The sequence below is a fragment of the Knufia obscura genome, assembly GCF_036327395.1.
Source record: "Knufia obscura strain CCFEE 5817 isolate CBS 148926 chromosome Unknown scaffold_18, whole genome shotgun sequence".
Classification (NCBI taxonomy): Eukaryota; Fungi; Ascomycota; class Eurotiomycetes; order Chaetothyriales; family Trichomeriaceae; genus Knufia; species Knufia obscura.
Window position 1 is genome coordinate 202,435 of NW_027042704.1, and position 22,005 is coordinate 224,439.

Below are 22,005 nucleotides of genomic sequence, written 5' to 3' on the forward strand. Positions count from 1 at the left end.
AGTGGATTCTCATTCCAGACATTATGATATCGATACCTCAGGCAGAGCCGCTGTCTGTGTTGGAACAACTACAGCAGTGGTCCAACTCTTACAAATGCCTTCAGCCTACTTGCCGCAGGAATGCTCAAACCTCGCATCCACGTTGTTCTGGTAGCTTGCAACGATAAGGTCGACCACTGCAAAAGGTACCGAACATCACCGCTAGTAAGCAATCCGGCAGGCAGTAGAACACAACAGGATCAAAAATGCGCCAGCCAGCCAGAAGTACAATTCACTCTCTCACCACGGCACCCTTTCTGGCCATCAGCTCTGTCTCAGCCTGCATGTCCGATACCTTCCCCTGAGCATAAAGTATGATCTCACTCGCATTCGCCTGTCCGGCACACCACGACTTCAGTTGCAGCTCCAGCTTGTGAATCTCGAGCCTCGCGAGCAGAGTCTGCAGCATGCCCGTTATCTTGTCGCCGGGAATATCGAAGGCTTTCGCTTTGCCTGGGAGCGAAAGTGTGTAAAGTGGATGTGGTTGTGGTTGTGCTCCGTGTAAACCTCCTTTTTCAGCATTAAGATCGTCGGCATGTGAAGGGCCAGGGATGTTTTGAGCTTGTGTCTTGTTCAGGAGAGGCATGTCGTCATCGGAACAGGTTTCTTCTGTCTGCTGGGATGAGATTGATAGCGCCCTGGTGGATTGCTTCTGCTGTTGGGATGAAAGGTCAGGCGTTTCGGCGTCAACATGGGGAGTGTCATGTGTTTGTGTGGCTGTTGTCGGCTGCTCGTCGGCAGCGACTGGATTCGAGGCTTCTAGCTCGTTGTCCGAGTGGCTAGCAGAATGGTGCAGGGAGTCACCGTACGCTTCGTCGTGCATTGGCGGACGAAGAGAAATCTGGTCAGATCCTTCGCGGGGTGAATAATCCAGCTGTGGGCTTCCAGGTTTCGGAATGGCATTGTCTTCATCCTCGTCTTCACTCTCGGGGATACTGAAGATTGTCGCTCTAACCTCCTCCAAGTCAGTCATGCGCTGCTTTCGGTTCTTCTGGAGACTACTGGTCCTTCGAGCCTTCGAAGGAGAAGCAATATCTTTTGGGTCGGCTGAGCTTCTTTCCTGGCGCATTTGTTGTCTCCAGGTAGTCGAATAAGAACGTTGCATATCAGACTTCTCTTGCTCGTTCTTCGCTAATGCCAACGGCAAATGCTGTCGCAGCTGAGCTTGCCTAGTGTTATGAAGTGGCTCGTCCGAGAGCGAGGGTGATTGTGACTTCCCTGTTGTGTGGGAGATGGTCGAATCTCTGTCGCTCCCGTACTTGGTGCGGGACCTCGAACTCCGGTCAAATTTTGGCGTGAAATACAAGGACAGATGATCTTCTAGAGGGTTTGGAGGCTTCGATGTGAGACCAGCAACAGTATCAGCAGCATGTTCCGAATCCAGATCGCGTGTTGATTCAGGTTGTATATCCGGCGAGCCAGGAGTGGGCAAAGGGTGCTGGTCGAATAACTTATCGTTGGTATCATTGCCTGACAATGAAAATTAGCTATCGCAGCTTCAGCGGTGATGATCACTCTCACCATTCAGCCGCCGCCGGACTGATCTGACAGCCTGTTTTGGGCTATCGTCGTCTTCGCTATCCGATGTGTGCCGCTTTCGTCGTCTGTGGTCTTCGTAATAAGCATACTGCTGATGCAAATATCTCTGCAACTCGGTGGACCAACGGACCGCTGTCTTGGGGCCATCTCAACTTCGACGATGCGTGATCGAAGAAAGAGGTCCCATACGTATTCAGAAAGTCCCTGCTAAGTTGGTAAGGCAGATCCCGAAGGGTTCCAAGGTCAGTCTTTGCTTGGCCGGGAAAGGTTTTGATGTATTTGTGGACCATGGACCGAGTGGCATCGGTGAGCTTTGTCTCACGAGTCTTTGGCATGTCCAGCTCCAGAAGGACTTGGTAGATGGCTCGGCCCTTTTCCCATACCATTTTGCGAAAGCTCAGTTGCACCGTCAGATATGCGCTTGGTAACGAGCCAAGGACAGCAGTGATCGAGAGAAATGCATTTAGGTATGGAAGATATCTGCGACGGTGCAATCATTGTTACTAGCAAACCACAAACACATGCTGGATGCTGGCTAAGGATTGAGGACACCTATGTGCCTAAACAAAAACAAAGCAAAACATCATGCTTCGCAATTCGTGGCTTGCGAATGAAACTAGCGACTCAGGCCGCGTCGTTGCTTTTCGCGTCATATGACCTCGTGGTCAGTGTCAGGGTTTCTGGTTCATGGACAAATGATTGTTCGAGCCGGGCCGTGAGATTGATGAGGAGCTTTGAAAGCGAGGGCAAGGACAAAAGTATTGCAGAAGTCTCGATGGTCTGATCGTTCAGAGCCAGTACCATCATCAGTATTGTACTTCGATGAGTGTCTGTCCCTCGGCGCTGACTCGCACTGTCGAACATGTGTCGGAACGACAACCTTGTGCCATTCTCGTATGACGCGCTAGTGGTACTGAGTGGCCAAGAAAAAGGACATCAGGAATCCGTAAGCATTTATTATGCGTGCAGTCATATCCATGGACCACAGTGAAGCACTTTGCGTTCGCAAGAATAACATGCAGCTGGTTAAAATATCAATCGCGAGCAGATTAGATCCCTCCTCTCGCGTCGACAGGCAAGCACGCGTGTCGGGCTACAATATTTAGCGCGGCCAAGCCCTGCACAACCGTCATGAGCGGAGCACCGTAGCTACGAATGATATAGCAGTCGACTTGTCCCCTTTTCTGGGACAAGCGGCCACGTTTCTTTCTGAATTATCACAGCTATGCCTCGAGCACACGTACACAAGGGCTGCAGGTCTCCGACTATGGCGAGCCAATACGTCCCCATGCCAAACAAAGCATCTTGCCGCGCTCGCTTTAGATGACCATCCATTTGAGGAACACCCATGTTTCGAGGTGCTCGTGGAACTCGCCCCGTGACTGGCGCGGAACAGGGCTTGGCACGTGATAAGTATCCACTTTAACCACTCGCTGGCACAGTCACGGTGAACTTGATAATTACGTCCCACTCATTCCAATTCTGTTACTATGTGAGCAACAGTTGCGCAGCCAGTTTGCAGCTAGGAAATTTCGATGTCGTTCGCAGTCGCAACTCTGCTGCGCCAAGAGTTGCGCAACTCGGTTGCGCAGGTGTGCAGCACTGGGAACTCTATTCGGATCCGATACTGGTCTGACAAGATGCGCGCAGGAAAGGGGTGTGTTAGTAAGAGAAGCATAACGCCGCATAACATGTTGACCTGTCCGCTGTCCACACGTACATCACTGCCAGGTAGGCCACCATTTTTCAAAAGCACGGGTCCTACTCAACCAGATCTGAAGTACACCGACGACCTCTTTACTTACACTAGGGGTCGCTTTATCACGGACGAAGCGTACGAGATGTCACAACGCCGGGTCCGCTTCGATGTCAACGCGCTGACTCGTCGCGCCGCCGAAGTTGTCGGGGCGAGATCATGTGTACGCATCGAAAAGTATCCTGACGGCGAGTATAACAAGAGTATGCTTCTCACTATGGACGACGATTCTCAGGTCGTGGCTAAGGTCCCAAATCCAAATGCGGGCTTGCCTCATTTGACTACCGCAAGCGAAGTGGCGACTGTGGACTTTGTACGTATACTCTCGAAGGAGATCACGACGAGAAAGTATAGCAGCTGATATGCCGCAGGTACGAAACATTCTTGGAACTCCCATTCCTAGGGTCTTAGCTTGGCATTCGCGAGCCCAGCAGAATCCTGTCGGGGCCGAGTACATCATCATGGAGAAAGCTCCTGGAACTGAGCTAGAACGTGTCTGGCGTGATATGGGTGTCGAAGATCGATGGGCTTTGATACAGAGTCTTGCCCGTTTCGAGGAAACCTGGACCTCAGTTTCCTTCACTAAGTTCGGAAGTCTATACTACACTGAGGACCTTGATACAGGAGTAGGAAGCGATCTATCATACCGTGATGCGAACGAGGACGAGATCACTGATAGAAGATTTGCCATTGGCCCCTCGGTGGGACGTGACTTCGTTGGTAACGGAAGAGTCACTATCGCCTTTGACCGAGGACCATGTAAGATGTTCTGTTTGGGGCCACAGGTCTCATGACTAACTGGCATCAGGGAGTTTTTTAGAGCAATATCACACGGCAATCGGAGACCGAGAAATAGCATGTGTTCGCCAGCTTCCGCGCCTGCCCAGATCTCCGCTCACTTTTTGTGGCCTGGGAACATACCACCCCACTGGAGAGAGAAAACTCAAAGCTTTACATTGTTATCTCCAACTGGTCAGGTTCCTTCTCCCACTAGATCGAGCTATTTCATCGGCACATCTCTGGCATGCGGACCTACACCCCGGTAATATCTTTGTGGATCCATCTGAGCCTACCAAAGTGGTGAGTCTAATTGACTGGCAATCGACTCAACTATCTCCTCTCTACTTCCATGACCATCAACCCCCTCTTATCGGCTACAAAGGGTCACCTATCTACGGGCTTGAACGGCCTCAGCCACGGCAGGACACGGACAAGTTCGGGCCAGAGGCGGAGTAGCAGGCAGTGACATTATATCTACAGCAATCTCTCTGCCGCCTCTACAACATCCTGACTCACCACCAGAACTCTCGGCTTTATGCTGCGTTTGAGTTCCAGCGAACGGAGAGCTACCTGTTCTTGCTTTTGGCAGGGAACCTCCTTGTCGATGGCGAGGCAATCTACCTCTCACAAGCGGCTAAAATGGAGTCAGAATGGGGCACTCTTCGCTCAGCTAGAGGTTCCGCGTTCTCATTGTCTTTTTCGAATGACGAACGAGACCAAATGAATGCCGATGCCAAGTGTGAAATGCGCGGTATGAATCTAATGCGCGCCATTAAGGAGGGCATGGGTGGTTTGTTCCCGGTGCAAGGCATAGTGAAACCAGAGAACCACGTCCGCGCTCTAGATGCATTATCGCAAATGAAACGTCAAGTTATCCAAGAATTCGCCGGTACCGATGAAGAAGCAGAGATATTGGAGGAGGTGTGGCCTTTTGGAACTTGAGTGTTCCGTCGATTGTCGATTGTCGGTCGCCCATAGGCAAGGTGCCAAGCGAGGCGCTTCGCCGCTGATGGCCGTTAGGTCAACAGTTCATCGACGTTAAAAGAGATGATGGATGGGTGGGAGAAAGTGCTTGGACATGTTTGTGCTGGCTCTGCTACCGCCTTACTAAGTCCCATGGAACTCCCAGGAGACTAACTAGTCAGATCATCTCTTCTAATGAGCTGCCTGAACCACGGAGTATAGTGGTCGTGGCCCCAGCTCATGATACTCGCCATCTTGACAACGATCTTGCGCAGGGATTCAAGATCATTTGCATTGATCAGGAAGTTGTCCTCGTACAGAAAGTACATCTCATCTCTTGCCGTGTCCATGACAGCTATCCAAAGTTGAACACCATCTCCTCTCCAAACCCACAACGGCTGCGGAGCCAGCTTCGGCGACGATTCTTGGAATGAGACCGCAATTTGGCTGCTCTGTGAGTCTGCCCACAACCTCTCCTGTTTGCGAAAGCCGGCTGCACACCACGTCTTGAGCTGCCACTTGGCCGCGTCAACATCCAATTCGGTATTGATCACGAGATGGGAGAAGAGAGCACATCCTGAAAACATCGGGTGATCGCTTTGTGTCAAAGTGTGATCCTCCACATCAGCCAGTATGTCATGGATATCATCGCGGTTCGCAACCTTGACGCCAAATGTGTAGTCGATGCATTTCCTTCCTGCCTTCTTGTTCAGCGCACTTGGTGGGAACAGGTCCAGAGGCCAGACATGAATTGATTTTCTACACTGCGTCAGTGACCAGTTCTGCTAGCGAGGCATTAGATCCATACATGTTAATGATATCGATGGACTTTCCGAGCCGAGACATCACCCTTGCGATCCTCATGCACCACAAAATTACCCAGTCGCTCCATGCTTCGTCTGTGGCGTTATGGATTTTGCATTCATGCACTTCTTCGAGGACCTCATCTAGTCCAATGAGAGGGTCTCGTATGGGGATGGATCTATTCGTGTGGGTGGAGTAGCTAAGGAATCCCATAGCTCTTTCAGTAGGGGAAACTTGGCCACATCTGTGCTGTTCTTCCACAAGGATGATTGTTCAGCATTGAAGAAATGGAGATGCGGTCTGCTGTTTTCGATGGCCAGTTCCTGCTGCCTCCTGGTAAACCTTGCGCTGCGCGGAGTGAGCAGTGTGGGACTATGTGGTGGTGGATCGTGCGGTTGGTTGAGCGTAGGGTGGGCTTCAACTAAACCCATGCTGCCAGCGCCGGAGAGGGTAGCGGCTCCGTCCTGTCGAACTCTCCTCTGCCGGTCAGTGTCTTCATGCGCTGCAGAGCTTTTGCGTTTCGTTGTCTGTAAGACTGTGTGCGATGGACATTCGGGTTTGGATAGTGTATCCTCATACTGGATTTCAGCTGGATCGCGCGCAGGAACGCTGTTGAGCCAACCGTCGATTAGTTGTGACTTCAACGATGGCGATGTAGACATCTGATGCTATAACGGTCGAATAATAACGCTTCATGTATTATGTAGTATGATACAGTTTAGGCATGGCTGCTAGCGTAACCAATCGGCTACACGATGCGGTGAATTCGTTTCAGGTGCATATACCGGGCTGCAAGCATATGATCACGTGACAATGCTCTATGGGAGTGACGAAGGCATGCTGGGGGCCACCAATGCTCTTCGACACGAAAACAAGGCTTTAAGCTACCAAGAAAGTATCTCGTGTTAGTGTATCTAGACCAAGTCGTAACGCTGATCAATCCAATCGCTATGTCTTATTCGTTATCCTTCACGTCGAGAGCCGTGGACTTGAATTTCCTAGCAGAGACACCGCGGTTGAACAAGATGTCAATCTCACGATAAGACCTCCCTTTGAGCTCGGGGAGACCGAAGTAAGCTCCTATCCAGCAGACGAGGGCAGTACCTCCCCAGACGTAGCCACACTTGCCCGCGAGATTCCATCCAGTGGTGTTGAGCATCTTTGAGGCCAGGTAGATCATCGGAATCTCCGCAACATAGTACGCTGCACGACCGACTCCAGTGCTCAGAGCACGAAGACGGACGGAAGATGTCTCGGCGATGACAGTGTATGAGATCGGGCCCATTGCGCCAGCATAGACGAAGGAGATGAGTATACCGAGGATGGCCTGAGCGTAGTTGGTCCCGGAGTTCTGCTTAACAGAGGCACAAATGCCAAGGATGACGAGGAAAGTGATGTTGACGGCTGTGCCCCAGAGGTAGATAGTCCGACGACCGAACCATTTCGTGAGCCACCAGGAACCTGCATTGGCGACGAAACCGAGACATGAGTTGATAAGGTTGAGCTCAAAAGCACGATTGTGATTGATTCCAGCCTCTGGTTCAAGTTAGCAAGAAAGTATGAGTGCCAATGGTGGAGGGTGCCTCACGCTCGAAGAAGAAGGTTGCCTGGTTGGCAATCAAGTTACCCGCAAAATTCTGCGACGCGTACATCAAGCAGATGATGGTTGTCCGCCTTAAATCGACCCCCTTGAAGAGATCGAGGAGTGTCGGAGCACCCCCTTGTTGAGCCTCAATCTCGACTGTTCGTTCTATCACAGCAAGCGACTGATGAGCATGCTGCGGGTCTTTGGTACCAAGACGATTCAGGGAACGAAGAGCCTTCTCCTTGTGACCCTTGCGAACAAGCCACCAAGGAGATTCGGGGGCGAGGAAGATGAGGATCATGAGAGGCGTCTAGATGCGTTAGCACATTCGACTTCACAGTTCGAGTGCTAAGAGTCACAGGAAAGATCCACTGTAACGCAAGAGGAATTCGCCACGCCCATTGATCGTTACGCTTGTTGAATCCATAGGTGACAGCAGCGACAATGATGCCACCGATAGACCAAGACATTTGCAGGGTGGCTGTGGTGGCACCTCGAAGAACTATAGGAACAACTTCACTGGCGTAGGCTGGAGAATTTGCAATGAAGATGCCCCATGGCACACCTTCCAAGGCTTGTCCGGCCACAAGAAGCCCGAGGGAGTTGGCCTACATAGACATCGTCAGGCTGCTAGCTCTGTATTGGGGTCAAGGTGGTCAGAATACTCACGAAGAAGGATACAAAGATTGTAGCGTTCATGAGCATGAGGCCAACGAGGGTCGTCCATCGGTATCCAAGACGATTGGTTATTGGTCCAGCGAGAAAGACACCGACAAAAGCACCGCATTGTCCCGATTGGAAGAGGGCGCTTTGCCATTTGGTGGATATGGCGAACTTGCCCTCCGCTACGAGAACGCCATATTTTCGCTGGAAAGGAAGGAGTGCGACAAAATTTCCGTTCAAGAACATGTCGAACGACTCCATGACCTAACGAATGTCAGCTTCGGCTGCGACAGGTGGCTGCCGACTTGCGATCGTAAAACACATGATGAATGACCAGAAACAAGCCCATGGGTGTGCTTTGATCGATGCCCACATGCCCTCCGCGTGCTCACGATTTTCGCCAGCGTATGCATCGTTCATAACATCAGCGTTGGCCAGAACCACGGACTCGTGACGATCGACATGGTCGGCATGCTGCAACTTCTCGTGTGGCTCGACTGTGATCGGACTTTTCGTATCGCTTGCCATTTTGCTCAAAAGGAGGGTAATGGCAGAGGGTTGTTAGATGCAGCAGCGACAGATCTGTGGGACTGTCAGATATATAGACGCCGAGCAGAAAGAATCAAGTTCAGGGTGTCGCTGGACATGGCCCTAGATTGTTCTCTGCAGTAGGTGAGTGACAAGGTCGCGCTTTCCGAAGGCCCAATGAGTGGAAGGTGAGCCATGTGTCTCCACCCTGAGTGGCACGAGTACCATGGTAAGAGGTTGATGGCCGAATGAGAGTGTTTTGGACCTCCTCCACATTGACTCGTTCACAAGGACCATATACGGTTGTCACCTTGTCACTTTCGCTGCCATGCGCGCACAGAAGTAAAAGTCAAGTAAAGCCCTGTCAGGACAGGCGACGGTTACATCGTGCAACAAGCCGACGTGTCACCAAGCTTCCTTATTCGAGTGCTTACTCCGGGGTTGGCTATCTGATTCTGAGCCTTAGACAAAGCTTGGACACTGCTGCAGACGCGAAGACGTTGTGATTTGCGAAGAGGGTCACATGTTCCCCGGACTGGGGTAAGTTCTCTGACTGGGGACAGGCAGATCCACTGCGCAAGACCGGCCAGCCACAGTAGCGATTCTCGCAATCATGGCGAGGGGATAGAAGCAGCTAGCATGGGCCGTACAGAGCTCATGTATCGGATAGGGATGGTCAGGTTGTGTAACTTGAGGTTGAACTAGGTATTTTTGCGGGGCGATGTCACCTTTAAGCGAGTGCAGCTAGCTCGGCGGTAATATCAGTATTCTCAACCGTAGACAAAAGGACGTGTCCGTCCCTGTATATACGGTGGGTTATTTGAGCTAATTTAGCTACTTCTCCCGTTGTGGACGCGTTGACCGAGGCATGCAATCACACCTCGGCCCACTTGCCCTTTGTCGAAGTAGCGCGACAGTGCCGACTTCAAGTTGCGGTTGTCGCTGAATAACGTAGCTCCTTCCTGGCAATCAGATCAGCTCCATATACGTTCCGCAATCGCGAGTCGTACTTTGTGAGCCCTCCTGTACGCCACGCAGCCTGTCGAGTTTCGTATATCAAGCACTCAGCAAGACCTCTACTGTGTTGCCGCCAGTCCTGGCCCATGCAGAAAAGCAATATCATTGACCACTTCCTCATCCACTTGTATATTGCTCCAGAGAGACGTCTATGCAAATCAACTCGGATATCACCCTGGCACAGGCGACGTCTCTCGCCTGGCTCGTCTGCGCTACTACTCGACCAGGGGTTGCGAGCCCTGCGGAAGTCTTACCTTAAATACCAACACCTGATTGAGCAGATCATACCCAGACTCGTCTGAGTACTGGAACTCGCCTCCTTTCATATAACCGTCTTGGGTGATAAAGTCGTTGTCACTCAAGGAGAACAAGAAGTACTCGTCACTGCTACCCTGCTTGCCACCCCAGTTGCCCCACTGTTGTCCGTCGACCACCGGCTGAACAGGCGCGAGCACCAAGCTCTCCCACTTCTCGTTCAGCAGCCCGACATCCTGCTCGCCGCCGTTGTGTAGACCGAATTTGGTCAGCTCGGAGTTGACGTTGAAGTCGAGAAAAGTGCAGTACGTAGCCTGCACGATACCCTCCGCCAGCGAACCTCCCGGCGCAACTGTGTCCATCTCGTTCACGTCCGTCGCACCACTAATATCAAACACATCCGCCCGTCGGTACCTGCTCTCCGTCTCGTCCTGTCCTCGTCCCGCACCGTCTCTAGCCAACACCAAGAACTGCGTATCAGAGATATACTTAATCTCGCTCTGCGCAGCAACAGCCAACTCATCATCCTCATCCGTATACACCGGCAACTCAACAACATACTGCGCAACCACAGGCGGCACCCCACCCTCCGCAGCATCCAAATCCATCCTCACCAATCTCGACCACCGTCGGAACTCATCCCCCTCAGCACCCCCATCCTGACTAAGAGCTGACTGCGTCAACGCATAAAGGTACTTCCCGTCGGGGCTCCGCGTCAACGCCTCCAAGCCCTGGTTATTCGCGCGACCGAAATCTGGGTCCTCTGGCACGGTCTCCCTGTCCGGGTCATACCGCGGTGGACTCGCGGCGCTGAAACTCACGCTGTCGTTTCGGATTGGGACGAAAGCCTCTGGTGGTGGGATCGCGGTGATGAGGCGGCCTTCGGCGGTGAAGTGGTAGATATAATCACCGTACTCGTCGCTGATGTACATTGTGCCGTCGGGCATGAGCACGATACCCTCGGAGTCGAGACTGGGTCGGGAGCCGCCGGGTCCGTCGCCGCCGAAACCGTCGCCTGAGTATGTTGCGCTGGGGAGGGTTGTGCCGTCGGTGGTGGTCAGGTAGGGTGGGAGGATGTTGGGGTCGAGACCAGTGAAGGGTACATCTGCGTCGGTGGAGAAGCGGATGGAGTCGAGGTAGTGCAGCTGCAGATTTGGCGAAGGTCCGGTACTGGCTGGATCGAACTCGATCTGGAACTTGTGGACTCTAGGCTGGAAGTTTAGCGTGCCCTCTGTGTTCCAGCCTCGATCTGGTAGCGCGTAGAGCAGTCCGGTGTATGTTCCGTTATCGTGGAGGGTCCATGTCTTGGCGTCGAGGGCGGCACTGCTGCCGATGCCTCCTGCGGTGTCACCGAACTTGTCGCGGGAGTTGGAGGGGGTGAAGCCGTAGCCGGCGAGAGAGAGGTACTCGTATGTCTTTCCGTTACATGTTGTCGTGTTGACGGGAGCTTGGCGTCGTTGAGGGAGTGCCAAGGCTGTGCTTGCGAGCAACGCGGAAGTTATGATAGAGTACATGATGGTGAGGTTGCAGTAAAGATACTGTTCTGGAACATGGGAGCGAAGTGTCGGATATCCATGGCTCTAGCAATTATATATGAGCTTGCGCCGACATTGCCGTCATGGAAGCATCCTGCTATCATCTTGGAGCTATGGTGGGTCATCTGCAACCGTGCTGTGGTGCGGACTATGATCGGTAGCATTGGTGCACCAAGCAGGAGGACGGAAAGTCTTGTTTGATTGCCTCTAGATGCACGTGGCCAGAAGAGTCGTCTGATTGGTCGGGAAAGCTCTTGGCACTGACGATCAGCTCATTTTTCGGTGCAGAAGAAAACAACAGGTGGTCCGATCTGGTGTGAGAGCTTCTCCTCACGCGACGAAAAGATCGAGGAGCTCTTTACGCACATGTCATAGTGGACCGCTATATCTGTGGTTGCACAGATCCGGACTTCACCCTCGGATTCGGCGATGCCTTGTTCAGTAAAGCTCAGGATATTCAAGCAGGGCTGAGAGTACAAGAATCCTACTCTAGGACGGTGTCAGCAGTTCTCAGAGGAAGGGGAGTTTGTGCGGGAGATCATTGTAATAGCTCTCGGACGCAGCTCGAGGGGACGCGATTCGTCGGAGCGAGGTTATGCCAGCGCCACTCCTTCGATGTCTTGTCTGCCGAAGTACAGCCTGGGTGGAGAGGAGAATGACATTGCATTAACAAGCCTGCTACAGAGGAAGTCCATCTGCGCTTGATGAGTTGTGTCATATGTGCCTGGAGCTCATCAGGCTCGCCGACGTGCGCGCACAGATGTCCACCCAAGCGCCCTCCCACGGTCTCATCAGTCCCTTCTTGGTCCCGCACCGAAAGGACAGCATATGCGCGAGATAAGACCGACATGCGACTCTACTCTGCGTAGACGCCAAGCTTCTTCTCTTTCGCCTCTTTCCACCAGGGATCCGCATTCTTAGGAATGCCTGGTCCCTCAATCCCCTTCCGGACTTCCCGCTTCCTTCTCGGGTCCACGTCAAACCTCCGGTTGCGGTCCTCTAGCGCCTCGTCAATGTTCAGCTGCTGAAACTCAGTCAGACTTCCCATCAACTTCGGCGCGCCCATCGGAATGTCCTCGTGGATGTCGACCTGCCACGTGTGCCAAGTTTTCCCGTACAGCCCGACTACCTCGCTCATGGCCTGGGTCTCGAGCTTCTCCCACGCATCCGCATGTCCTCGATGCGTTTCTGGTGTTGGTAGGACAAGCATTCCTGACTGGACCTCGAATTCATGGCTGTGCCATAGTTTCTGTTCGTCCTCTGGTAGTTGTAGGTACTTCTCCTTTGGGATCATGTACTCAATGCCGATTAGTCGGGCGCCTGGCGTACAAGAGTCGTAGATGAGACATTGTCGTAGATCCTTGCGGACATGCGAGCAGAAGTGATGGGCTTCGACGGATCGTACTTTGCCTTCTCTGGCTTCATCGGCGTAGATGTGTAAGGCGTTGAGATACTCGCAGACATTGTGGAGTGGTTTGAGCTCGGGATCAATGGTGGCACGCACGTGAGTCTGAATGCCGATGTAGAGGAGCCATGATTTCAGCCACGCGGTAGGGCTGAATTTGAGGAGGCCGGCAGCGGCGTTGGTGATTGATGCGGACACCAAGGACATAACTGCGTTGCTATTGGGATCTAGCTCAAGAACTTTGACTGTTTACAAGTATTATATTATTCTATGGTGATTTATTGACAGCGACAAAACATGTACCATATTGAAGATGAGCCGACGTCATACCCTGAAAGCGCGGAAAACTCCTCCGAACGGAAGCCAAGAGCAACCAACCACTCTCCGACTCCTTCATTAAAACTTCTCGAGCTCTTTCTGTGTCCAATCCCACAATTTCCCTGCCAGCTTCATGTCACGCGAGTGCGCTGTATCGAAATTGCCTTCCTTCGCGACAGGCACGTAGTGTGCACCATCCTTCAGATTGCCTCTTGCAGTCGTGCCTGCCCATGTCTGAGTGTGTGCCCCTTGCTCAACTGGCGTCCACCCTGAACCGAGCGGTATAGCGATATAGAGCGGTAGAGCTGTCATGAAATCCACATTTGCGAATAGGTCTGTTTTGATGTACCCGGGGTGAACGGAGACAGACTTGATGCTTGGGTACCGCTTCGCTAATTCCCTCGCATAGAGCAGATTCGCTAGTTTGCTCTGACCATATCGGGTCCACTTGCCGCCTCCAGTAAGGAAGCTGCCGAGATCTGCCTGAGGAGTTTTCAGTGTGTCGAATGCGATTCCTTCTCTCGGCGCTTGCTTGTAGCCTATTGAGCTCATGTTGATAATGCGAACATCTGAACCTGGCTGTGCTGCCGTTCGTTCCATCAAAGGAAGGAGCATCTTGATGAGCATGGCGTGGCCCATATGGTTCGTCCCAAATTGAATTTCGTAGCCATCCTTAGTCTGACCGGGTGGAAGAGCCATAATACCAGCATTTGCGTAGAAGACATCAAGGCGGTCAGCCTTTGCCAAGAATTGCTCAGCTGCCGCTTTGACAGAGCTGAGGTCTGTTAGGTCACACTGAATGAAGCTGACCGGTACATCTGGATGGTTGGAATGGAGCTTGACTATGAGCTCGTCTGCTTTCTTGCTATTTCTCCCACTGAAGAAGATATGAGCTGGTTTCCCAGTAGCCAGGAGAGATATTGACGCCGCGCCCAGTCCAGCGGTACCTGAGAACTTGTTAGCTGAGGTCTGCGTTGCTTATGGCGAATTACATACCGCCTGTGACGAGGAAAACGCGGCCAGTTAGGCTCGGGATGTTGTTGGGATCAAAGTTTGACGACATGTTTTTGTTTTTAGAGCAGAAGTCGATCTGTGCAGCTTGAGGTGCTCGGAATATCTTGTGAGCTGTGTAGGTCTGGTAGGGAAGCCTTCATGTCATGTCACCCGAGCTGTGTGCAAAGATATATACTGCATGAGCAGCAACGCGCCAAAAGCACCATCATGATGTCGCCAAAGTGTTTGCCAATAACGTTGTGCCGCTTCGCACAGCCACGAGACTGTTGCGGCCGCAACATGTGAAGTACGACGCGAAATACGCTGGCGGCTTTGTGCTCGTTGTCTCGAGACACGGTCGGCATCACCCTACCCCGGATAATGTAACGCTAGTTACGGCCGTTGTGGGGCTCCAAGGGAACGAATATCCCTTCCGCACATAATTCTGGATATGCACGTTAAGGCGCTACTCCCTCCCCTCAACATCTTACTATGGCAGCACTACGTATTATTGTTTTTATATAAGACGCCCTTCCCAGGTGTGATTCCTTTATTAATGAAGAATATAAGGTTGCGCTAGCGACTTATATAGACTAACCTTAGTGTAATAAAACGTACTTAGACGCTCGTAGGCTACGATTCTACCTCTTCCTCCCTTTACTCGTGCTACTTGATAACGAGTAGGCCGTTCGCTACGTAATAAGCGCCCTAGTAACCTTTATCAGTGTATAGACTAATTATATAATCGTTACACTAATCGTAGGTCTTACGACTTAGATTCTAATTAACGGAGTTTACGATCTCGACTAGAGGCCTATACTAAGGTATAGCTTAGCATATATATAGTCTCTAGCGATAATACCTTCGCGTCTTACTCTATAACGGTATATATTCCTTCTCTTTAATATAATAAAGCCCTATAATAAGTTCTTAGATAAACTTAGTATACTCGCGGTAACCGGTATCTATATAGGTAGAGTTACTTTACTAGATAATAAAGGCGTTCGTTATATATAGATCTATTAGATATATTAGCTATACCTTCGTTTATTTAAGTTAACTAGGTTACTAGATTAAGCCCTTAACCTTAGGTAGTTATTATAATTAATAGCGTTTATCTAGGTATTATAGGTGACCGAGATAGCTAGCTATATAATCTACGCTAGTATAAATCCTTCTAGAGTAAGTCTAGTTATTAGGTATCGCTTATAACGTCGCTAAGTTAACTATATAGTATTAAGGCTATAGAGAGTTAATATTAATATAACTAGCGCGTCGCGTATACTATCCTTTTACGTTATATAATAAATATAATCGTTTAAGACTATACTAGTAAGCTAGTTATCTCATAGTAAGTCGCTAAACCTAGTCTTAATTACTTATAATTCTATAAAGAAACTAGTATAGTTTTATTTAACTATTTCGTAAACCGTAACGTAAATTATTATTAATACTTTTATAAGACTAATACTATTAAATAGGTTATTTAAGAAGATAACTCTTAGCTTAATACTAAATATAACTATAAGAGTATTAAGTAGTAGAAAGACTACTACCTTCGTTATAGATAGAAAGATAGAGTTAGCTATATCTTCTCTCTCTATAAGCTTCTTTTTATAGGTTATTTATACTAGTATATTAAGTTTAATTTCCTCTTTATCGCCTTTAATACCGTTTTAGCTAAAGAATATAGCGAAGTTATATATAATACCTCTATCGCTAGCTAAGGTATAGATAACAAAGCTATCACCCGCGGGCTTATAATTAAGCTTATACTTATAAATTTATTAATTATAGAACTTAATAGTAGACTCGTTAATCGTAAGGTATATTCTAGAAATTAGATACGCTTAGAGGTTAAATCTAATAGTATTAGTAGCTACTTATATCTTCTAATACTACTAGGTCTAAGGCTTTACCTTTATAGTATTAGTCCTATAGTCGCTATTTACTATAAGAAAGCGCTTAATATACTTAAATCGTATTACGCTAAGATACCGTATAGTATACCTCTTCTAGCTCTAAAACGTCGCTATATTAGTCTTTAGAGGTACTATTTTAATTATTTTGAGCCGATAAGTAAGCTAATAACGGATTTTAAGCTCTATAATATTTTTCTACTTTATCTTAGCGGGTCTATTATGGTTAGTAGTAATGTTCGTATATAGAATAAGGAGGTTAATTATACTCTAAAAGAACAATATAAATAGTTTAACTAGCGATAGCTTTTAATACGCTAAGTTACGTATTCTCTATTCTTATTTATAAATAGCTATCTTAGGAACGAATTTAGGTATAGGTATATTAATCTATACCTCTACTTATACTTTAGTAACCTTATTAACTTATTACTTAACTTTACGTTATTATAAGTCGCTTAATCCGGAACTCTTAGCTGTAATCTTATTATACTTTTACTATACTACGGGTTCTACCATAATATATATAAAATTAGTATTTATAGATAGAGAATCTTTATACGATAAAGAATATAAAATAAAATATCGATAATTGTTATTGTGTATATAGCTAGTTAAAATTATAAATGGTCGTGATGAGAGGTTATGATCACTAGCGTCGGATAACGTGCATGTCCAGAATTATGTGCGGAAGGGATGGAAAATGTATGTTGTCCACCCCCGCTCGTTGCTGCCTGTCACACCTGCTAATTCTCTCGGCGTTGTTATCTAAGCAGTGATCAAGACAGGATACTGTCTTACTCATCTAATAGTATGTTACTTGCACCAGGTGTGGAAAGCATTCATCGGTCACACAGGCCCTAAAGGGTTAGGCATCATGGGCGGCGACGAATGCCCGGAAGGATAGATGATGCTGCTCGTGGTGCCTAACCCTTTAGGGCCTGTGTGACCGATGAACATTTTCTAGGCCTGGTGCATGTAGTCGAAGAAGTAGCGAACGGCGATCGTTTCTGCCGCCGTGCGATGACTGCCTCTCCTGACCGGTCGCAAAATACGTCATTATCGCCTCAGGCATTCATACCCTGGAGGCACTGAGCGACATGTGCTATTGCATGCATGTGGCCACCGAGCAAATGTTATGACTCTTGTTCTTAACAGCGGATTTATGCCTGACAGGTGAGTGCAATTGGTGAAAGTGGTTTCTGGTGTATCCCATTGGATCCAGAACAGCCCGCATCGCAGCTCTGTTTGCTTCATTGGTGCCGTCCACGGGAACAGATCCAATCATCGTTGAGGACCTCGAGGGATTTTGATACCATAAGCTTCTTGCCTACCTATTTACCAGGTTCAAGAGTGCTCTGATCACTACTCCTACTACTGACATACACCACTCGCTAGCATCCTCGAGAGTCTCAGACCGTTTACCTCCGGCGTGCGACAGCAGCGCTGAACTCCTCCACCACATTCTTTCTTGCACGATGTTCAAGAAGAAGCCGCAGATTAAGAACTTGTCTCCACTCAAGTCTTCAGAGCGCAGGAGGTTGGCGGACCAAATCAGGAAAGACTACTCGCTTCCCGAACCTCAGACTGAACAGCCGCAAGAACAAGATGGGCAGTCGGCACAACCACAGACCTTGACCGGCATACGCAATGCCCTACTACCCGACCCAACTTCCTCAGCTAAATTCACAACTACGCACGGCCCGAACTCGACCCTAATTTCTGGCACGTTGTATGTGGGTACGCACCCAGGTCAAGAAGAGCGCGTGTTGTGGTTCCAGATTGGCAAGGATGATAGACTTATACCGACAGTGTACACCCTGTGGCAAAATCCTGGTCTGCTACCTCTACTCCATATTGGTGAGACAATAGTAGGAAAGCTGAAGGGCGGTGCAGATCTCTTTGCGCCCGGTCTTATCAAGCCGCATTGGGGTTTTGACGAGAGAGCAAGGAAAGACTCGATAGTGGCCGTGGCAGGACACAAGTCTGATACTGTACCTCGATGGGTTGGCATCAGCAAAGTTGACATATCAGGTCTCCCTGACGACGCCACTGGTACTGCTGCCGAAGGACTGCATTGGGAAGGCGATGAGCTCTGGTCCTGGAGTCCACTTAATAAAGGTGGATCACCAGGTCCAGATGCTATCGAGGGATGGCAAGGTTTGACTGCTATGGCAGAAGAGACCGATGACGAGGACGATGAGCCAGAAGGTGAGCACGTCGAAGGCGGCGTACCATTGGAGAGCAGTACCGCCGACCTCAAAATCACCGATGGAGACTCGCCCTCAGAGGAAGACTATGTACCTAGCACGAAAGAAATTGACGACGCATTCATGGAGGCTTTCTTATACGCCATACACAATGCGAAGAAGAACGTTCCAGCCGAGCCGCACGGATTTGACTTCCCTCTCCAGCCTTCCTTCCTCATCGCAAACATGGTACAGCCACACCTAAGACGCCAATCCCCGCACTACAACATCAAAAAGACATCTTGGAAGAATACGAAGAAGTTCATCAAACATCTCGACAAGCAAGTCTTGGTAAAGTCAAAAGACCGTAATGGAGGTGAAACCGTCATACTAGACATCGACTTCAACGACGAGAAGATCAAGTCATTCCAGCCTTACCGGCTACCGAAGCCAAAAGCAGCTGAACCCGCCGAGGATGCCAGCGGTATTAGCAAGCCCAGTTCAGACCCCGGCACCGACCAATCACTAGGTCAAAAGCTCTCCTTACAAGTCGTCTACCGAGCATCCTCGAAACTCGTTCCAGAACTCCTCCCAAGTAAGACAGCATTCTACACCTCACAACAAATCACATCAGCGCTGAAGCAGTACATCGAGGACAACCCGGATCTGGTCAACGAAGCAAAGAAGCGATATATCAAGCTCAATCCATTCATCGCAAACCACATCCTCGGCTCCAATCCTTCATCAGACGACAGCAAAGCCCTCGCAGCCGGCGAAATCGATCGTGGCGCTTTGAATCGTCGCATTCTAGAAGACGACCACCTCTGCATACCCTATCACATCCTCCTCCGCAATGAGCAATCGCTTGAATCCGATCCCAGTCTCAAGCCGAAGTCCGGTCCACCGCCTAAAATCACACTGACAATCGAGAAAAGAGGCGGCAACAAAGTCGTAACCGCAGTAGCGGGTCTGGAAAGCTTCTTCATAAATCCACAGCTGATACGGCCGGAGTTACAGAAGAAGTGTGCGGGCAGTGCAAGTGTAGGACAGCATATTGGTGGAAAGCCGGGTATGCTGGAGGTGCAGGTGCAGGGTGACCAGCGGAGTGTAATTGAGAAGGAAATACTCGCTAAGAGGGGCGTGAGGAGTGAGTGGATTGAAATCGTGGATAAGTCGAAGAAGAAGAAGAAATAGATCTTTCAGACGGGTAGTGCCGTAAATGCCAGCTGAAATCTTGTTCAAGATTAGGGAAGTTTGTAGCATTGAGTGAGCAAGCAATTGCCCAAATACCAAATGCTAAACGCATCGCAGAGGTGGAGAGAACAAAGAAATCCTTCGCACCAACAGTGTCCCAGCCATATGATCCCATGCACAACAAGCCTGTACCTGCTCGTCAAGCCAAAGTACTATATGCCAAACCCAGATTCAAAGTCCAATTCTTTGAGAATTTCAGTGTCTCAAATCAGTGGACCCCAGCCGCAATGCAGTATATGATCGTCTCACACGTTGTCTTCGATTAGATCTCAATCACCCCACCTTCTCCCTCCCATCACACCCGCCCCCAACCTTCCCACTCAGCCAAATCCCGCCTTGCAGCAGTATCATCAAACAACACCCGCCGATCATCACCCTCACTCTGGCTTCCTTTCTCGTTCTCCGTCCCCTTTTCCTCCTCCTTTAGCTCCTGGTCCTGCTCCCTCTGGCTATGTATCCTCGCCAACCTCACCGCAGCACGTAAAACAGCAGCCCGAGTAAACGTGGCTCGACCCTGGCTAGCAGGTATCGCTGCTGTTTTCCAGTTTTTGGAGGCGGTGGCTTCGTAGTGGTTTTGGAGGATGTCTTCTTCTGCTTGCTGTGTTTGGCGTGTCTGGTGTGGTTGGTGTGCTGTTTCATCTTCGGAAGGAGCAGTGTATTTACCGGGTGTATTGGGTAGGGAATGAGGAAGTAAGCGGCCAGCTGACAGGCCGAATGGGAGGTCTGGACTCAGCAGTGGTGGTAGCTCTTTTCGGTGGTATGCTGTGCTGGTAGCGGGCGATACTGGTTGAAGTTTGAGGTTGAGGAGGGATGTGGTTGGGCTACCAACGAGGTAGCCGGGGCAATATGGAATTTGTTTGATTGTTGGTGCGCCGGTTGTGGAGGAGGGGTTGTCGTCGACCCATCGGTAGCTTATTGTTGCTTCTGCTTTGGGAAGACCATGATCAGCAGGTATCGGGGAAAGGACTTGGGTCTCGGGTTTGGCTTGGGGTTGTGGGTCTTCTGTCGACTCGTCTGCGCTGGGTGGAGGTGATGGTAGTGAGCTCTCGTCGCTGAATAGTCAGGCTTCGAGCCTTCGGTGGCTGCATCTTGGTATATTGTATCACCGTAGGCTGGAATGTGGTCGACGAACCGGTAGTTCTTACTGAGGCTGTCTTTGCTCGACTCGGCTGACGTTGGGACGGCAGGCGCATTCGATGCCTGGATTTGGAGCTGGTACTGGTTGGGTGCGGCGGAGAGGCTGACCTCATTGAAGATGTCTTCGGTCGATTCCACAGGGGTTGGGAGATCTGATACTGGTTGCTGACAGGTGTCATCTGCGGGGAATAGACCCTCGACGAAGTCTTCGAAGACATGATCAGGCTGAGGCGTAGTCACGGTCGCCCTTGCCTCTGTGTTTTCTTCGCGGCCGTCCGTAGTACGCTCCTGCTCGTCAACCTGGAGCTCTGGGATCTGCTCGTATGCAAGTGTGAGATCCTCGAAGGTCTCTCTGCGCCAACTCCGTTGCTTCCTTCTCGCTTCTGACTTGTGGCCGCTTCTGTCTTTACTAATTCGACCACTTTTCGTGTTCTCGTGCCCTGAGAAGCCGTAGAGGTGCGCAACGTCGATTGAGTCTTCCCATAGCCGGAGGACACCTTCACTGCTGTTCGGAGTGTCCATTTGCGTCTCTTCGATGGTCGGTGAAGGTCTTTCGGTCTCGAGATCTGCTTCGTGGTCGATGTATTCCTGATCCGTTTGAGATCGCTCGTCTTCGTCACTTGTTGTGTGCAATTGAGGTTCATATTGATTAGTCGTTTGACGCTTCCACTCAGGATTCACTGGAGTGAGAGACGGCATTTTTAGCACTCATCACAGATCTCTCATAAACTTTCTCCAGTAGATCGATGTATTGACGGTATTCTCTTCTGACCAGAGTCACTGGTAAGAAACATTAATGGGGAGAAATGAGCATTTCGAGAAAATACAGTGCGTAGCTACTGCACCGTTTCGACACATCCACTCAGCTACTTGAGCATTGGACCCTGTGTAGGCGTTGCAGGAAACATCCTCATAAATCTTTACGGCATCCTCACATTCGTCTCATCGTTGATTCCGCAGGCAAAGGTTCCTTCAGTCAGTCTCTCGTGCCCATGCACCGGCGGCCGCTGCACACTTTGCAAGTAAAGCTGGATTGAGATCGCCCTGTATGGTCTTCGGGCTCTTCATCGTCTTCTCCGCCAACACAATTTGACTCTCGAAGCTGAAGCTCAGCAGCACTATATGTTTGCTTCTCCGAGCTAGCATCATTTCTGCCAACAAGCGTCCAGGCCTTAATGTCCGCGCAGAACGCTGGCACAGTTCATCTACCCTGTATCCTCCATCTCGGTTGCGCTATTAGGAGGGTATTTCGAGCAATCTGACTAGTGGACTCTTCTTCATACACCACCTCCGCCTTTGTTGCAAACCTTCGACCACCTCAGCGAC

The 22,005-nt window shown here is 50.0% G+C and overlaps 11 protein-coding genes across 11 annotated transcripts; 3 read left to right on the plus strand and 8 right to left on the minus strand.

Annotated features, from left to right (window-relative positions):
* Positions 1 to 271: 271 nt before the first annotated feature.
* Positions 272 to 1,964, minus strand: PMZ80_010540 (uncharacterized protein; the record flags this gene model as incomplete). Its single annotated transcript, XM_064878929.1, has 3 exons — positions 272 to 1,509; positions 1,561 to 1,650; positions 1,709 to 1,964. 3 exons carry the CDS (start codon positions 1,962 to 1,964, stop codon positions 272 to 274), a joined length of 1,584 nt encoding a protein of 527 aa, XP_064725330.1.
* Positions 1,965 to 3,218: 1,254 nt separating this feature from the next.
* Positions 3,219 to 4,570, plus strand: PMZ80_010541 (uncharacterized protein; the record flags this gene model as incomplete). Its single annotated transcript, XM_064878930.1, has 3 exons — positions 3,219 to 3,647; positions 3,706 to 4,093; positions 4,143 to 4,570. The coding sequence occupies 3 exons, from the start codon at positions 3,219 to 3,221 to the stop codon at positions 4,568 to 4,570; spliced, it is 1,245 nt and encodes a 414-aa protein (XP_064725331.1).
* Positions 4,571 to 4,753: 183 nt separating this feature from the next.
* Positions 4,754 to 5,056, plus strand: PMZ80_010542 (uncharacterized protein; the record flags this gene model as incomplete). The annotated part of the gene is made up of 1 exon (XM_064878931.1): positions 4,754 to 5,056. The coding sequence occupies one exon, from the start codon at positions 4,754 to 4,756 to the stop codon at positions 5,054 to 5,056; it is 303 nt and encodes a 100-aa protein (XP_064725332.1).
* A 191-nt stretch (positions 5,057 to 5,247) lies between these two features.
* On the minus strand, positions 5,248 to 5,923 carry PMZ80_010543 (uncharacterized protein; the record flags this gene model as incomplete). The annotated part of the gene is made up of 2 exons (XM_064878932.1): positions 5,248 to 5,836; positions 5,886 to 5,923. The coding sequence occupies 2 exons, from the start codon at positions 5,921 to 5,923 to the stop codon at positions 5,248 to 5,250; spliced, it is 627 nt and encodes a 208-aa protein (XP_064725333.1).
* A 101-nt stretch (positions 5,924 to 6,024) lies between these two features.
* On the minus strand, positions 6,025 to 6,543 carry PMZ80_010544 (uncharacterized protein; the record flags this gene model as incomplete). Its single annotated transcript, XM_064878933.1, has 1 exon — positions 6,025 to 6,543. The coding sequence occupies one exon, from the start codon at positions 6,541 to 6,543 to the stop codon at positions 6,025 to 6,027; it is 519 nt and encodes a 172-aa protein (XP_064725334.1).
* Positions 6,544 to 6,836: 293 nt separating this feature from the next.
* PMZ80_010545 (uncharacterized protein) lies at positions 6,837 to 8,657 on the minus strand (the record flags this gene model as incomplete). The annotated part of the gene is made up of 5 exons (XM_064878934.1): positions 6,837 to 7,417; positions 7,470 to 7,776; positions 7,826 to 8,074; positions 8,136 to 8,393; positions 8,439 to 8,657. The coding sequence occupies 5 exons, from the start codon at positions 8,655 to 8,657 to the stop codon at positions 6,837 to 6,839; spliced, it is 1,614 nt and encodes a 537-aa protein (XP_064725335.1).
* A 1,232-nt stretch (positions 8,658 to 9,889) lies between these two features.
* On the minus strand, positions 9,890 to 11,443 carry PMZ80_010546 (uncharacterized protein; the record flags this gene model as incomplete). Its single annotated transcript, XM_064878935.1, has 1 exon — positions 9,890 to 11,443. The coding sequence occupies one exon, from the start codon at positions 11,441 to 11,443 to the stop codon at positions 9,890 to 9,892; it is 1,554 nt and encodes a 517-aa protein (XP_064725336.1).
* Positions 11,444 to 12,320: 877 nt separating this feature from the next.
* PMZ80_010547 (uncharacterized protein) lies at positions 12,321 to 13,076 on the minus strand (the record flags this gene model as incomplete). The annotated part of the gene is made up of 1 exon (XM_064878936.1): positions 12,321 to 13,076. The coding sequence occupies one exon, from the start codon at positions 13,074 to 13,076 to the stop codon at positions 12,321 to 12,323; it is 756 nt and encodes a 251-aa protein (XP_064725337.1).
* A 189-nt stretch (positions 13,077 to 13,265) lies between these two features.
* On the minus strand, positions 13,266 to 14,250 carry PMZ80_010548 (uncharacterized protein; the record flags this gene model as incomplete). Its single annotated transcript, XM_064878937.1, has 2 exons — positions 13,266 to 14,134; positions 14,184 to 14,250. The coding sequence occupies 2 exons, from the start codon at positions 14,248 to 14,250 to the stop codon at positions 13,266 to 13,268; spliced, it is 936 nt and encodes a 311-aa protein (XP_064725338.1).
* A 3,327-nt stretch (positions 14,251 to 17,577) lies between these two features.
* PMZ80_010549 (uncharacterized protein) lies at positions 17,578 to 19,482 on the plus strand (the record flags this gene model as incomplete). The annotated part of the gene is made up of 1 exon (XM_064878938.1): positions 17,578 to 19,482. The coding sequence occupies one exon, from the start codon at positions 17,578 to 17,580 to the stop codon at positions 19,480 to 19,482; it is 1,905 nt and encodes a 634-aa protein (XP_064725339.1).
* A 355-nt stretch (positions 19,483 to 19,837) lies between these two features.
* On the minus strand, positions 19,838 to 21,378 carry PMZ80_010550 (uncharacterized protein; the record flags this gene model as incomplete). The annotated part of the gene is made up of 2 exons (XM_064878939.1): positions 19,838 to 20,594; positions 20,675 to 21,378. 2 exons carry the CDS (start codon positions 21,376 to 21,378, stop codon positions 19,838 to 19,840), a joined length of 1,461 nt encoding a protein of 486 aa, XP_064725340.1.
* Positions 21,379 to 22,005: the final 627 nt, after the last annotated feature.